At 43.6% G+C, this 15505-nt stretch overlaps 1 protein-coding gene across 1 annotated transcript; it reads right to left on the bottom strand.

Annotated features, from left to right (window-relative positions):
* Positions 1-12362: 12362 nt before the first annotated feature.
* Positions 12363-14772, bottom strand: LOC144378062 (uncharacterized). Its single transcript, XM_078051447.1, has one exon. It carries the CDS (start codon positions 13785-13787, stop codon positions 12870-12872), a length of 918 nt encoding a protein of 305 aa, XP_077907573.1. The 5' UTR covers positions 13788-14772; the 3' UTR covers positions 12363-12869.
* Between the last annotated feature and the right edge of the window lie 733 nt (positions 14773-15505).

Raw genomic sequence — 15505 nt, 5'->3', positions numbered from 1 at the left:
CCTTCCCTTTCTCAGGCAGAGAATGTGAAAGTGGAGGTGGATGTCCTCTGTCCTGGCATATTCCATTAAGAAATTGTGACCTTTGTAAATTAGGAGAAAGATTGGAAAGAAGTTGATAAATGTACTTTTGTATATAGCTAAGAAGAAGAAGAAGAAAAAAGGAGCTCATAGGGCTCAATTTGTACCACCAAATAACAGAGTGAAATCAAGGGAAATTTTTGGGGGATTTCCCAACGCCCCTTCTTATTAAAGGAGGGAATATAAATTCTTCTTTGAGAAACTTTCATTTGAGAAACTCTTGAAACATCTGGCTGGCACCGGGTTGCGACTGCCAGGAGTGGGAGCAGATCTGATGGCTTCTCCAGACTCCTGAACCAGAATACCCAGCTCAGAGAAAGCAATCAGAATTTTCCTCCTTTGAACTCTATTCGAACTCACTCCCTATAAACTGGCTCACGGTTTTCTGAAATCTGTTTGTCATTGTCGACCTTGTTCCCATGTTGGACATGAAACCCCATCTGCACTGGTGGAAAGCCACAGGCCTCCCCTCATCTGCTTTTTTATTTCCCTTCTCCAACACTTGTTCTGTCCTGCGCTCAAGGATACCCCAGAACCCCCTGGGTCTTCTCTCTCCCTGAGAACACGCTTGCCCGATGGGTCACCATCATTCACTCAGCCTTCTCCTCTCTGCCCTTCTAGTGATGTGGAATCTCCAAATTTCCTTTGACCTCCAGCTGCCCTTGACGGCTCCTCCTCAGCACCCCCCCCCATGGCGTTAGACCCTGTGTAGCCGAAGTGTGTCGCTGGGCACACATTTCATAAGTCGTCCCATTAGCCTTTGTGAGATGACAAGACGTTTTCTCCTCTTGTAGCTGGAGGTCAACATATCTATAATTGACCTTAGAATCCTTTTGGAGATCCAGGGGCTCTTCCTGGGTTTTGTTTGTTTGTTTGTTTGTTTCAGGTTTGATTGTCGATTTTCTGCTATGAAATAACTACAACTTGGCTCAACTCTGGGCTGGGTGGAGGCGATCATGGCAGGGGTGTTCATGCGCATAAATGTTGAATCCATCCCTGTAGCGTAAGGAGCAGGCAAGGGTTCTGAATTTCTTTTAAGCCTTTCTAGCATCAGGGTGTTATCTTCTTTTTCAGAGAATATTGGGCTGTACATCGTGTCTGATGCTGTAGGTGTGTGGCGACTTAGGCAAGTATTCAGGGGTGTCTTGGAAGGTTTTAAAAGTCTAGAGAGAAAAATAGTTTGGCCCCATTTTAGGGATTTTTTTTTTTTTTTTGGTTCAAAATGCTACAGAGGATTTGTGGGAGCCAAGTTGTAAAATGTTGACGAAATCCCCGAGCAACAAATGACCCTTCTGGGAAAGTCACGGTGGAGACAGAACGACTGTTCATGCACACAGTTTAGGAGTCCTTTGGTTGAGCCATAAAATCGTTGGGCTGCAGGGGCCAAAGAACTGGGAACAGCAAGCCAAGAACAACCTTTGTAGGGAGATTGAAAACTATGCTCTGCAGGCAGGAAGATACAGAGTGGGGAATCATCAGGGTGGAGTGGGCTGTTGAGAAGATGATCAGTTTGTTTAATCCTCTAATTAAACAGCTGGAAAACGTCTGTGGGTGTTGGTAAATGTCCAACTGAGAGAGATAATTGTGAAGTGTGGTCATTGCAGTGTTCGTTTTATATCATCCTTACTAGGATATGATATGGCTGTGAGTGAAAATTAGGGGTGAATGGATGAATCTTCCCATGCTTTTGTGGTGGAGCATGCCTTAGTGAGTGGATCACGTACTGTATTGCAGCCTCTCTCAGTTACCCAGGCTGCAAAATGACTTACATCTGCCAACACACTAATAAACAGGCTCATGCAGTGGCTCTGGTCTCAAGCTTGGCTGTACGCTGGAATCACCCAAGGAGCAGTTAAAAAAAAAAATACTGATACCTGAGGCTTAGTCTCAGGGATTCTGACTTAATTGGTCTGGAGTGTGGCCTGGGTGTTGGGATTTTAAAAGCTTTTCCAGATGATTCCCATATGCAGTAAAGTCTGAGCACTCCTGTATGTTTTTTTTTTCCCCTTACTACTTTAAATATTTCTCCAACAAGTTTGCTCTTTAAGTTTGGATTAATTGGCCTTCATTGAGGGTTTCTACTGAGCAGTGTGTTTACGTTACCAGCTCAACCAAAGAACATTGCAATGTTCCAGCATATTCTTCAGCTGTATATGTCTCTCATGTACTAAAGTAGGTATGGATATGGAAATTCATAACATTGATTCAATCAAATTTAGAATTGGCTGTAACAATTTTAAATCATGTTATTTTGAGACCCCTGATAAGGGTTCAGTGTAAATTTTCTCCTGACAAAGGTCATAATCTATGAAAAAAAGAGAAATCTGATTAAAGACAAACCAACCAAAACCAACCAACCAAACAAACAAGCAAACAAAAAACAACCCCAAAACAAGCAGCAGGGAAACAGTTTATATCCTGAATTAACATTTGTGAGTTAGAATGGTTCCTAAGCGTTTCTTAGCTTTTGCTACATAACAAGTTGTCTGAAAACTTAGTGGCTCGAACCAAGAACTATTACTATTCTCATGAGTGCATGGATCAGCTGGGCAGCTCTGCTGATCTGAGGCCGACTTAGCTGATCTGGTGGGGGCTTGCACATATGTCTGCCGTCAGCACAGGAGGTGGGTGTGTGCTTGTTGGTCTAGGATGGCTTTGCTCATATGTCTGCTATCTTTTCAGCTGTAGACAGAGGTGACAGGAGACAGGCCAAAAGGGCTCATCCTCTGGCAGGCTAACCTGGGCTCACTCTCATGATAGTTTTAGGGTTCTAAGAACAGCAAGAGGGCAAACCCTAACATTCAGAATTTTTTTTTTTTTTTTTTGCTATGTCAGTTGCTATTATCTCATTGACCAGAGTAGTTCCAGAGCTATCAGAGGATACTAACATAGGGCCAAAGATACAGGGGGACATGGGTAAATTAAGTTCATCAGTGTAACCATCTACCCAGGGTATCTGATACTTTGATACCACTGATTTTTCCAGACTTTTGGGTTATCATTTCCTTTAATGTGAAAATATAATGGCTTAAACCCTCATCCCATAAACTAAGTGTCTCATTATTTCTCTTCTGGTATCTCCAAGGTACCATGGTGTGTGTGTGTGTGTGTGTGCGTGTGTGTGTGTGTGTGTGTGTGTGTGTGTGTGTGTGTAAGGGGAGTAGTGGACCTCTTTTCTTCACCAACATTCTAGCATTAATTTTCTCCATTTTTAGAATTGTAATGGATCATGATTTTCATTTCACCTCCAATAATTGCTCTTTCTCCTTCTGACTTCAGTTTGGTAGTACCAGCTTTCACATTACAAAGGAGGAAAATAGCTTTGCAAAGCAGCTATCTAAGAGGCATCACTTCAGCCAAAGAATCAAGCTTAATATTCCCAACCATTGGACTAAGTGTCACTATGCGTCCTCTGATGTGATACATTGAGAAGGGCGTAATGTCACTTCCATGGTGTTCCTGCCCAAAATGTATATTGTTAGGAGAGGAAAAAAAGTCACAGAAAGAGTCAAATTGCATTGGGCTAAATAGCTAGTTTGGATCCTTCAAAATGTTGATATCATGAAGACAAAAAATGTCAGGAGAATTTTTTTTAATGGAAGATTAAAAACACATGAAAATCAAATGCAATATGTGATCCTAGGATGAATTCCAGAATGAAAAAAGAAGTCATAAGGATATTGTTTGGGATATCTAGGAAATTTTTAGTATGAAGTTTACATTTAATAATATTAAATTCATATTAATTTTCTGTTCTGTGTTGTCTAGAAGAATGCTATTAAAGAATACTTAAATATTTCAAGTTAACTGTTTGATTTCTACCATTTACATTCAAGAAGTTTCAGTGAAAACCATGTCGTTGTGACAAACTGATAATTGGTAATTCTGGGTAAATGGTATTTGAGTGTTTATTGTACTACTCTTTTTCATTCTGATGGTTTGAAATTTCAAGATTAAAAAATTGGAGAAAGTATTTTGAATACTTTGTGTTAAAACTGAAACAACAAACTTTTATTGTTTATCACGTCTGAATTTTCTGAATTTGCCAACAAACAACAGCAACAACACATCAAACAACAATGACAACAAACACAAGAACAAAAGCCAAAATCTCAGGTTTTCTCGGAAGAAATGGGAGAGTGCCATTTGCTAGGGAGTCTTTGGAAGCCTTCCAAGAGGTCTGGGAAAGGAGAGCCTCAGGAAATTCACTTCTTCCCTCCTAGGACTTGGGTCTACTTAAAGTCAGGACTTCTCTGCCACACACGGCCACCAGGTCTGAGAGGCCACTCTGGTTTTGAAGTCAGTTTTCTCTCAGTCTCCGCCCTCTGCTTCTTTCTACTGCCCTTTCTGGGAATGTCTTTGTGTCATGCTGCTTTGGTACTCTGTGCCTTTTCTCATTAAGCCACAGGAAACATGGGAAGTGTAATTATCTCCCTCAATCCCTCTGCTTCCCAAACCACTCATCTTAGGGTCTGTTGGGAAACAGGAAGCTGATATTGTTCTATGAAATTATGACAGGTTCCACTTTGGATTTACTCCAAGATCATGTATTCCATGTAGACACGGCATGGAATTTTTACAGAAAAAAAAAATATTCCTAAGCAAGACCTAAAATTTCCTATTAAAAAAAAAATTAAAAGCCGGTGGAGTAGGAATGACCAAAAAATCTCTCTTCATCTAGATAACAATCGCATGGGCAGAATTGGTCAGATATAACTATTTTGGAACTCTGGAATCCATTGAAGGCTTGAAACATCCAGGAGAAGGCTTAGATGATAAATCTCAATTAATTGTAGTTGACTTTAGTTCTTAACACGGTGCCCCTCTCCAACCTCCACCCTTCAGTCAGCCCCATGGCAGGGAGTTGTACATGTGTTCTTGGAATAGCATGCAGAAGCCAAGGTGGGCAACAAGGAACCTGTCTTCCAAATATTGGAGGTTGTGCTCTCGTCACTAACTGCTGCTTCTGATCACAGAGGTACAGACGAGGGTGTGGAGGTCATTGTTGGTGCATCTGCCTTCATGCTACAAGCCTCCCTCTTCTGACTAAAGTAATTTCTAGCCAAAGGAACTTTACTCTTTAATTTTCTCCTTTTTCTTTTTTCCCCTCCAGACATGGAAGACTAGGATATCCAAAAGCAACTGCACATATAGAGGAAATGAGAAAATCACCACAAATGTCGAAGGGAAGACAGAAGTTCAGAAAAGACTGGAGAAGACCCTAAGTTTTCACCTCCAGTTGATCTTCAGGTCAGAGACATCTGACAACAGCAATATAACCACCACCACAAAACCTAGCAAATGCTGGGGAAGGCGGAGAATCTCATTTCCAGAATTACCATATTATAATATTGAAATGTCCAGTAGTTTTCAACAACAACAGAAAAATCACAAGGTATATGTTCAAAGATAGAAAGGAAATTAACAGACACTCTCTCTGAAAAAGACTTGAGGGCAAAGACTTTAAAATAATTGTCAGAAAAATACTTCAATAACTAAATGAACACAGAGAATATCAGGAAAACAATACATAAATGAGATAGAAATATCAATAGAGAGAAAACCCAAATATAAACAAAGAAATTCTGAAATTGAAATGACAATAACTTCAATAAAAGCATTCAAAGACAGAAGAAAGTCTGAGCAGATGAGATTTAGAGGTTCCCAGACTTTATTTGTTCCCCTTAGAATAAATGCTGTCTCCATATCAACATTCCACATTCTTTCTTACTCAGTCTGTTCTGCCATAATGGGACAGTTGGTGTCCTAAGATGACTTGAATTATAAAATTTTTATTAGAAAGTGATTATTCCAATAGGGACCAATGTAGTCAGAGCTGGAAAGTTTACATACATTTTTTTTTCTTGAAGAATTTCAATTACAAAGACAGCTAAACATACCCATATGGCAGTAGAACTTATCACCAGTTCTTATCAAAGAACTTATAAAAAACTGCTGATTATTTTTAGCTGAATAAATGATAAATTCTCTTTTTTCTTCCTAGTGCATTGTATTTAATCAACTCAGTATAATGCTAGTCTATTTTGCCAACTTTCTACCACTGAGAAAATATCGGAGAAAACAACAATTTTGCCAACTTGGCTCATGGTTTCCAAGGTTTCAATGTATGGTGACTTGGCTTCATTGTTTCTGGGTGTATGGTGAGGGGGACATCATGGTGGAACTGGGGACAAGACACATAGAGCCTTCTAGGGCATGCTCCCAAGGACTACTTCCTCCCAAGTAGGTTGCACTGCCTAAGTTTCTATTACCTCCCAATGGCCCATTAAATTATGAACCCATCAATGGGTTAGTCTCTTGATGAGGTTAGAACTCTCATGATCCAAAGGTCCTACCTCTGAACATTGCTGGATTGGAAACCATGTCATCAACACATGAGCTTTTACAGGATGTTTCAAATCCAAAGCACAACACACTCCAACAATATAACTTATCCCCACCTACACTAGGATATGAGGATTCTTGCTGTAGGGGAAATGCCCAGGAAGACACTTTTTGGGGGAGTTGTTACCTCAAGCTGATCTTAGATCCTTCACATAGCTCTAGAAATGCTCTGAGACTGTAGCCATCATATTAGGGCCAAGAGCATGTGGTGGCCCCGCATTGATGGACTGTCTGTGTCAGGAAAATCAGGTAGAGGAAGTGACTCTGAACTGGTTTTGAATGATGAGTTGGTGGCTTTGTGAAAGGAAAGATGGGAAGGAGAGGAGATGTCTCAGCTGGCAACCTTTGGTTTGGAGGTATGAGATAGCTTGGCTCATCCTGGGATCCACAAGCCATCTGAAGGAGCTGGAGAACAGGCTGAAAGGGAAAATGTGGCAGTGAAAGAGATTGTCCCAAAGAGGCAATCTCACTTCCTGGCACATGAAGGAATTTCAACTTCATGTTTAAAGTCAGCAGTTTTCCATTTTTGTCATTTGTGAATCATTTATTGGATGCTATTACTCCAGAGGATTATAGGTGAATTAAGAAAAAATGATTTGACACAATCTTAAAAAAATGCAACTGAATCGTGATTTAAAAAAAAAGAAATAAAAATAATGTTTTGGATCAGTGAGATGGTCTTTTCTGTGTTCTTGTCAAAGCTCAACAATAGAAAGTTGTGCCATTGATTTATTTTCTTAATCTTGCTAAAATTAGTGATTCCTAAAGCACAATGCACACTGGAAATGGGCACCAATATCAGTCTGCTCTTTCATATGGATCTGCATATTTGGATTGAACAGAGAAAAAATTATAGGAGATTCTCCTGGATGACCACATTCAGTACTTTGTCAGATGCAAATGAAAGACCCCCGAGACCCCAACCCAGAATGGAACACGCGAGTCACTGGATGCAATCAGCAGGAGGAATTTATTCACATAGGCGCCTATGGATGCAAAGCAGAACCTCAGCCGTGGCTTAGGCAGCTTGCATGCATGGGCTCGGGGTTACAGGATTTTTATAGGTTGCAAGGGATAAGATTCCAACTTAGCACAGTAACAGTTATTTCATTGGCCCCCCCATGACAGCTTGGCACAGTATCAGCTATTTCATTGGCCCCCTCTCAAGCTCCCCTAAAAGGGGTCACAGGGGGCAGAGTGGGTTTGGAGACCCCACCCATGTGCTCCTATTTTTGTCCTCTTTTGCTCAAGTCTGCCCCTCTGGAACATCTCGTGGTTTCTTAACTGTCTGGGACATCTTGCGGTTTTGACATGAGGGTATTAACGTATGGGTTACAACATGGGGGGTGTGGGGCATGGGTTGCGGTTAGGAGGAAGCATCTTGTGACTGCAGAGCAAAACGTTATATTTCTTAACATTAAGCTTAAGGCTTTGAGGCTGGGGTCTTTCATTCCCCCCTTTTCTTTTATCAGGGATATAATCTTATATCCATAGATCTGCCTGTTCGGGTTCAGATTCAGCCTGTTGTTGAAGCAAGTGATATTGCTGGGTAAGGACCATGGTTTGTACTACAGAAAGCCTGTCTTTTATAAACTGCATCAATTTGTTAAAAATACAGGGTCCAAACGTTAAAATCAACAGCAAGATAATCAAGGGTCCAGCTATAGTAGATAATAGAGTAGTCAGCCATGGGGACTTATTGAACCAGCCTTTAAATCAACTTTGAGAGCTCCGCAGGGATCTTTCCCGTGCATCTAGTCTTTTCTCTGAGTTTTGTCATGGATTCCCTTATTACCCCTGTATGATCTGTGTAAAAGCAACAATTTTTTTTAGGGCAGCACAAAGCCCTCCTTCCTTTAAGAACAATAAGTCTAGACCCCGTCTATTTTGCAATATTACCTCTGATAAGGAGGTTAAAGATTTTTCTAAAGCAGTTACAGAGGTTTCTATTGCCCTCAGATCTTGCTGTACTGCGGCTTCTAGGATCCCCAACTGTCTGGGACTTTCGGGGGTGCGGGGGGTTATACAAGTGGTGCCTGGCAGCTGACATGGGGAGAGCTAGACATAAAGTGAATAAAGTCAGCAGCGAGTGAGTCTTATCTTTAGTGGGTTTTGAGTGCGCTGCAATTTCCATCCTGAAGAGGTGTTGGTTGTTTCCAGTGGATGAGCAGCCTTTACATGAGAGGCGTGGATCCAAGCAGAGATGCCGTCCACTTTGACTGCAGTAGGAGTCGTCAGCAGGACAGTGTAGGGTCCTTTCCACCGTGGTTCAAGGTTCTTGCTCTGGTGTCTGCGTACCCAGATGGTGTCTCCGACTTTGAAGGGATGTGGCAGCGATGGGGTTTTAAGTTCCTCTTTGTATGCTGCGGCTAAAGGCTTCCAGACCTCGTTCTGAACCAGCTGCAAGGCACGCAAATGAGTCTGCATAGATGGGGCGAGGGAGGCACAGGTTTCAGTTTCATAAAAGTTAACAGCAGGTGGTGGGGCACCGTACAGAATCTCAAATGGGGTTAGTCCCTGTGGGCCTGGGGTATTTCGGGCCCGATATAAGGCTAAAGGCAGGAGCTGTACCCAGTCTCTAGTGCCAGTTTCAAGCGTTAATTTGGTCAAGGTCTCCTTAATAGTTCTATTTATTCTTTCTACCTGTCCTGAACTTTGGGGTCTATAAGCACAATGTAATTTCCAATTGATCCCCAATATATTGGCCACCATCTGACTTACCTGGGAAACGAAGGCAGGCCCGTTATCCGATCCAATTGTCCCAGGTACCCCATACCTGGGAAAAATCTCTTCTAATAATTTCTTTGCAACCACCTTAGCAGTTTCATGTCGAGTCGGGAATGCTTCTGCCCATCCGGAGAAGGTATCAACAAAAACTAGAAGATACTTATAGCTATACATACCTGGTTTGATTTCAGTAAAGTCTATTTCCCAATGGGTTCCAGGTTTATGCCCTTTTATTCGAATTCCGATTCCAATCTTGTTTTTACCAGCATTTACCTGGGCACATGCTTGACAATTTTCTGCTGTCTGGCGAAGAAGTTGATCCCTGTTTGGGAGATATAAAGTACCTTCCCCGCGGTCTAAAAGTTCTTTTATCTTTTTAGCTCCAAGGTGTGTGAGTCTGTGTAGGGACTTCACTAGTTGTTTTGCATCTTTAAGGGGCATGATAGTCTTTCCTTGATATTTCCAGGTATTGTCCTCTGGGTTGTAGGTAGCCCCCAGTCTCTGTATGACATTTAAGTCCTTGTCTTCATAGATCCATTGTTCTTCGTGGTTAGCATGCGGTGGGTCTACTTGTTGGGGCAATAGAGTCATTATTAAGAGCTGTGGCCCTAGAGCTGCTTTCTTGGCTGTCTCATCTGCTAATCTGTTCCCTTTGGCCTCTGGAGTGTCTTTTTTCTGATGGCCGGGACAATGCATGATACTTAATTTCTTAGGCAAAAATAAAGCTTTAAGTAAAGCTAATATTTCAGTCTTATTTTTGATTTCTTTTCCTTCTGAGGTTAGTAATCCTTGGCGCTTGTAAATTTCCCCATGTATATGAGCAGTGGCAAAAGCATATCTGCTGTCTGTGTATACATTTAGCTTTTTCCCCTCTGCCAGCTTTAAGGCTTGAGTCAGAGCTATCAGTTCTGCCCGCTGAGCTGACGTCCCGCCCGGAAGCGCACTCGCCCATATTATCTCAGATTCAGTGGTGATGGCCGCTCCTGCTCGTCGTTCTCCATTGAGCAGATAACTGCTTCCATCTGTATACCAGACTAGCTCTGCATCCTTCATTGGTTGGTCTGTGAGGTCTGGCCGGGTCCCCTGTGTTTCTGCAAGAATCTGCTGGCAGTTGTGAGGATCTGCTTTTTCCGGGAGCGGCAGGAGGGTTGCTGGATTTAATGTCACCAAGGGGCCGAACTGGATCCGGTCAGTATCCAATAACAAAGACTGGTAATGGGTGAGCCGGGCATTTGACATCCAGCGGTCGGGTGGCTGGCGAATTATGGTTTCAATGGCATGAGGGGTTAATAGGGTTAATGGCTGTCCCAAAGTCAGTTTGGTGGCATCCTTAATCAGAAGAGCCACAGCTGCTATCATCCGGAGGCAAGGTGGCCATCCGGCTGCCACTGGATCCAATTTCTTTGACAGGTAGGCTATAGGGCGCCTCCAGGGTCCCAGCTTTTGGGTTAAAACCCCTTTTGCATAGCCCTGTTTTTCATCTATAAACAGATCAAAAGGCTTGGTAATGTCTGGCAGGCCTAAGGCGGGGGCTGACAGAAGAGCCAATTTAATTTGTTCAAATGCCAGTTGATGTTCCTCAGTCCAGGTAAAGGAAGTACCTGGTTTAGTCAGTGGATATAAGGGGGCTGCTATCTCGGCAAACCCAGGAATCCAGAGTCTGCAGAAACCCGCAGTTTCTAGAAACTCTTGCAGCTGCTTGGGACTCTGGGGGGTTGGTATATTTGAGATAGTCTCTTTCCTGGCAGCTGTCAGCCAGCGCTGACCATCATAAAGTTCATAGCCAAGATAGGTAACCTTTGTCTGACAGATTTGGGCCTTCTTTGCTGATGCCCTGTACCCCAGTAGTCCCAAGGTTTGCAACAATTCTTTCGTACCTGTTAGGCAGTCTTCTTTGGAGGTTGCAGCCAACAAGATATCATCCACATATTGAAGCATAATTAAGGAAGGGTGTCTTACCCGAAATTCAGCCAAGTCCTGGTGCAGAGCCTCATCAAAGAGCGTTGGGCTGTTTTTAAATCCTTGTGGTAGTCTCGTCCAAGTCAGCTGTCCAGAAACCCTTTCCTCGGGATCTTTCCATTCGAATGCAAAAAGGGCCTGACTTTGGGGAGACAGTCTTAGGCAGAAAAAGGCATCTTTTAGGTCCAAAACAGTATACCAGGTATGGGTCGGAGGCAAGGTGCTGAGGAGATTGTAGGGATTTGGCACTGTGGGGTGAATGTCTTCTACCCTTTTGTTAACTTCCCTTAAGTCCTGAACCGGTCGATAATCATTAGTCCCTGGCTTTTTGACCGGTAGCAGCGGGGTGTTCCAGGGCGACCGGCAAGATGTTAGAATGCCTTGATCTAGGAGGCGTTTGATATGCGGCTTGATGCCTTGGTAGGCCTCCCTTGACATAGGATATTGTTTAATATTAATAGGAGTTGCAGTGGCTTTTAGCTGTATGACTATGGGAGGTTGTTGTTTAGCTATTCCCATTCCTCCAGTTTCTGCCCAGGCCTCCGGGTAGGAACTAAGCCAATAGTCCATGTTTTTAATAGGTAGTGAGGACTTATCAAAAAGTTTGTATTCATCTTCTAGTTTGAAAGTCAATACATGCAAGGGGGTCTGGTTTGGCCCGGTAATAGAGACACCCCCGTCCTTGAAATAAATTTGGGCCCTCAATTTGGTTAACAGGTCTCTTCCTAGTAGTGGATACGGACAATCAGGCACATGTAGAAACGAATGAGAAACCTTACCTGTGGCAAGGTGTACTTCTCTTTCGGTAGTCCATCGGTATGGTTTGTTCCCGGTGGCACCTTGGATCCATGTCGTTCTGTGGCTTATGGGTCCTGGCGCTTGCGTCAGCACTGAGTGTTGGGCTCCCGTATCCACTAGGAAGGTTACAGGTTGCTCCCCTACTTGTAGGGTTACCCGGGGCTCAGGGGGGAGCTCCTGGCCCTGACTCCTTCAGTCTTCATCTAATGCTAGTAACTGCGAGGCCCGATTTGCACCTCTTCTAGGGTTGGGGGGTCTCTTTGGGCAGTCTTTTACCCAGTGTCTTTTTTCCTTACAGTAGGCACATTGGTCTCGGTCTACATGGGGTCTGCTCCGTTCCCTGTCCTGACTTACTTTGTCTCCCTGACGTCCTGCCTGAACTACAGTGGCCAATATTTTGCTTAGTTCCCTGTTACGCTTTCGATCCCTTTCTCTTTCTCTTTTGTCTGACTCTTCTCTAAGCTTAAGGTCTCGTTCTTCTTGCATCTTCCTGATTCTATCCTCTCGTTCCTCTGGAGTTTCTCTTTTGTTAAATATCTTTTCTGCTTCCTTCAGCAAATCTGTTAGAGAGAAATCCTGCAAATTATCCAGTCTTTGCAACTTAGTTCTGATGTCTGGGGCAGATTGCCAAATAAATGCCATAGAGACATTTCCTTTCTGATCCTCACTATCAGGATCGAAGGGTGTGAACCTCCGATATGCCTCTTTTAGTCTTTCTAAAAATGCTGTTGGGCTCTCCTCTGCTCCCTGAATAGTTTGTCTTACCTGGGCCAAATTAGTGGGCCGACGCCCTGCTCCTTGGAGACCCGCTATGAGTAACTGGCGATAGAGACGTAGGTGGTTCCTACCTGCTTCAGTGGTATAGTCCCAGTTTGGCCGGGTTAAAGGAAAAGCCTCGTTAATCAAATTTGGGAGTTGGGTAGGTCGCCCATCATCCCCTGGTACATTTTTGCGAGCTTCCAAAAGAACTTTTTGTTTCTCCTTGGCTGGTGAGTCACTAGAATAGATTCAATCAGAGAGGTTAAAGCTACAGGGTTTTCAGCAAAGGAAGGATTATGAGTTTTCCAGTTATAAAGGTCAGAGGCCGAGAATGGCCAATACTGATATTGGCCATTGGGACCCCCCGTTTGCCGCAGGGGGAGAACTTTAGAAGTGTCCCTTGGTGCCGTGTGATCCCGTCGTCCTCGGAGTCGTCCCGCCATGGGGGATGGATCTGGGGGAGCACTGGCAGTTGGACCCTCTTGGTTGTCTTCTTTTTCCTCCGAGGAAGGTGAATTGGACCCAGGGGCTGGTGAGGGCTGGGGCTGATAAGGAGGAGGCACATCAGATAGCAGGTCAATTAGGGCTGAGTCTTCTGGCGGCAAAACCTTCTTTGGTGTTGCCCTTGGCTTAGTCGAAGGTTCAGATTTGTCGAGAACAGGGTAAAGTTGGGAGGTTTGAGGGGGTAGAAGAGGAGGAACTGGAAGGAGAGGGGCAGAGGGCTCGAGGGAAGAAGAAGAAGAAGGAGACTTAGGAGGAGAGAAAGGAGCTACCCAGGAGGGTGGCGTGGAAGCTAAATCTTCCCAAGTAATAATATAGGGTATTTGATCAGGGTGTCCCTGAGGACCTTGGATGAAGATTCGAGACTTCACCTGTAAGATAGAATCAATGTTAAAGGTTCCTTCAGGAGGCCAGCTGGTATTGAATGTTGGCCATTCTGAGGCACAGAGAGTTTTCCATTTCTTCTTTTTGACCGTCACGGACAAGTTGTTTGCGCGCTTTTGGACGTCCTGCCAATGATCTAGAGTAAGGCTCAAAGGGGTAGTTAGGGTGTTCCCCATATTTCTTTCAGATAGAAAGTAGACAGACAGACACAGTAGTACAAAGACGAGACCGAACGGGACGAGCGCTGCGCGGTGCCGGCAGAAACCGAATTCAGATGGCTTGGGAGAAGTTAGTACTTCTCTTTCGCCTACAAAGACAGTGTATCCTTCAGAAACACTGGGGGCCCCGAAAAAATGGACCCTTCGGATCCCTGGGACGTCTCCCAGGGTGGCAGGGGAGAAGTCCGAGCTAAACCTCAAATTAGCTCCTTCTCAAGCTGCCTTCAGATACTGAGCTACGCGTAGACTTCAGAATACAGACGCTGCGCAAGACATTAAACATAGAGACAAACATAGAGACAGAGAGCTCGTATTTGCCGGCTTACCTCCCAGTGAAGTCGAGTGTCCTCCGGATTTGGGTCTGGGTCGTTCCGGTGATCCCGGACGAGCCCCCAAATGAAAGACCCCCGAGACCCCAACCCAGAATGGAACACGCGAGTCACTGGATGCAATCAGCAGGAGGAATTTATTCACATAGGCGCCTATGGATGCAAAGCAGAACCTCAGCCGTGGCTTAGGCAGCTTGCATGCATGGGCTCGGGGTTACAGGATTTTTATAGGTTGCAAGGGATAAGATTCCAACTTAGCACAGTAACAGTTATTTCATTGGCCCCCCCATGACAGCTTGGCACAGTATCAGCTATTTCATTGGCCCCCTCTCAAGCTCCCCTAAAAGGGGTCACAGGGGGCAGAGTGGGTTTGGAGACCCCACCCATGTGCTCCTATTTTTGTCCTCTTTTGCTCAAGTCTGCCCCTCTGGAACATCTCGTGGTTTCTTAACTGTCTGGGACATCTTGCGGTTTTGACATGAGGGTATTAACGTATGGGTTACAACATGGGGGGTGTGGGGCATGGGTTGCGGTTAGGAGGAAGCATCTTGTGACTGCAGAGCAAAACGTTATATTTCTTAACATTAAGCTTAAGGCTTTGAGGCTGGGGTCTTTCACAAAGTCAACAAAAAATCACACTCAAAAGGTGAAGAATCTTGCTTTTCAGCTTGAGAAGGAGCCGTGAATGGATTCATATCCATTCTTGGGTTGAACTCAGTTCCAGAGCATTTTTCATGTTCTGTTTTTACATTTGGATGTGGTTTTAAAATATGAATAATCATATGCTATTGATTTCTTTCTCTGACAAGAAAAAAAATCATCAGACTTGGCCAAGAATCAAATGCTCAAGAACTGAGCCATTTGGACAACACTTCAATTTCATTCAAAGTAATTTTTCTGCAGCACTCTGAATATATCTATTACTCATGTGTCTTCTGCAGCCAAGTTGCTAAAGACAAACTGAAGTCAATCTGATTCTTGGCCTTTGTAGCTCACCTGCTTTTTACTCTGATTGCTTTTGGATTTTTATCTTTGTCCTTTTAAAAAAATAAGTCCCAGGAGGAACCCCAGGCTGCAAGTGCCTTCGAAGTGCCAAGGATCAATGTGTCCTGCATTGTACATTAATCCTCACAGCTAGCTGCATTCATCGACACAGGAACTAAGTGACCCAGGACTAAGATATCCTTTTGTTCTGAAGTTTCACTCTGATATGTGTGTGTGCAATTAAAAAAAAAAAAAGGTGCACTTATTTTTTTTTGTAACTTTCTTTTTTTAAAATTTTTTTTTTGAGAGAGAGAGAATTTCAATATTTATTTTCTAGTTATTGGTGGATACAACATCTTTGTT

Source organism: Ictidomys tridecemlineatus, chromosome 5 (genome assembly GCF_052094955.1).
Source record: "Ictidomys tridecemlineatus isolate mIctTri1 chromosome 5, mIctTri1.hap1, whole genome shotgun sequence".
NCBI classification, from domain to species: Eukaryota; Metazoa; Chordata; class Mammalia; order Rodentia; family Sciuridae; genus Ictidomys; species Ictidomys tridecemlineatus.
The sequence above is the reverse complement of the archived record's forward strand: the minus strand, read 5'-3'. Positions and strand labels throughout refer to the sequence as shown.

Bases quoted from the DNA above. Each gene is read 5' to 3' on its own strand.
- LOC144378062 (XM_078051447.1), bottom strand. From the start codon at position 13,787: ATGGGGAACACCCTAACTACCCCTTTGAGCCTTACTCTAGATCATTGG.